Here is a 225-nt window from a genome sequence, read left to right as displayed (position 1 = left end):
ACACCGCAGCCTGCTGCGCTTGCTGCTGCTGTGAAGCAGCAAGAACAAACCCCAGCATCTAGGGGGGAGAAGGGGGCCCTTATAAAGCAAGAGGAGGGGCCCCCCAAAGAGGTACAGTTGCTGCAGAGGAAGGGGGGCCCCCAGCAGGAGAAGGGGGCCCCCAAGAAGGAGACAGGGGCCCACAGCGAGGAGACAGGGGCCCCCCAACAGGAGAAGGGGGCCCCT

At 64.9% G+C, this 225-nt stretch overlaps 1 protein-coding gene across 1 annotated transcript in view; it reads left to right on the top strand.

Moving 5' to 3' along the window:
* The window catches only part of EMH_0082080 (uncharacterized protein), a gene marked incomplete at both ends in the record, with an annotated part of 3,049 nt that overhangs the window by 392 nt on the left and 2,432 nt on the right, over positions 1–225 (top strand). Inside the window, one exon of the mRNA XM_013500472.1 lies at positions 10–225. Coding sequence (XP_013355926.1) covers positions 10–225 — 216 coding nt within the window. The remainder of the gene's footprint in view (positions 1–9) is intronic.

Source organism: Eimeria mitis, genomic scaffold (genome assembly GCF_000499745.2).
Source record: "Eimeria mitis Houghton genomic scaffold, Emh_scaff5442, whole genome shotgun sequence".
NCBI lineage: Eukaryota > Apicomplexa > Conoidasida > Eucoccidiorida > Eimeriidae > Eimeria > Eimeria mitis.
The sequence above is the reverse complement of the archived record's forward strand: the minus strand, read 5'-3'. Positions and strand labels throughout refer to the sequence as shown.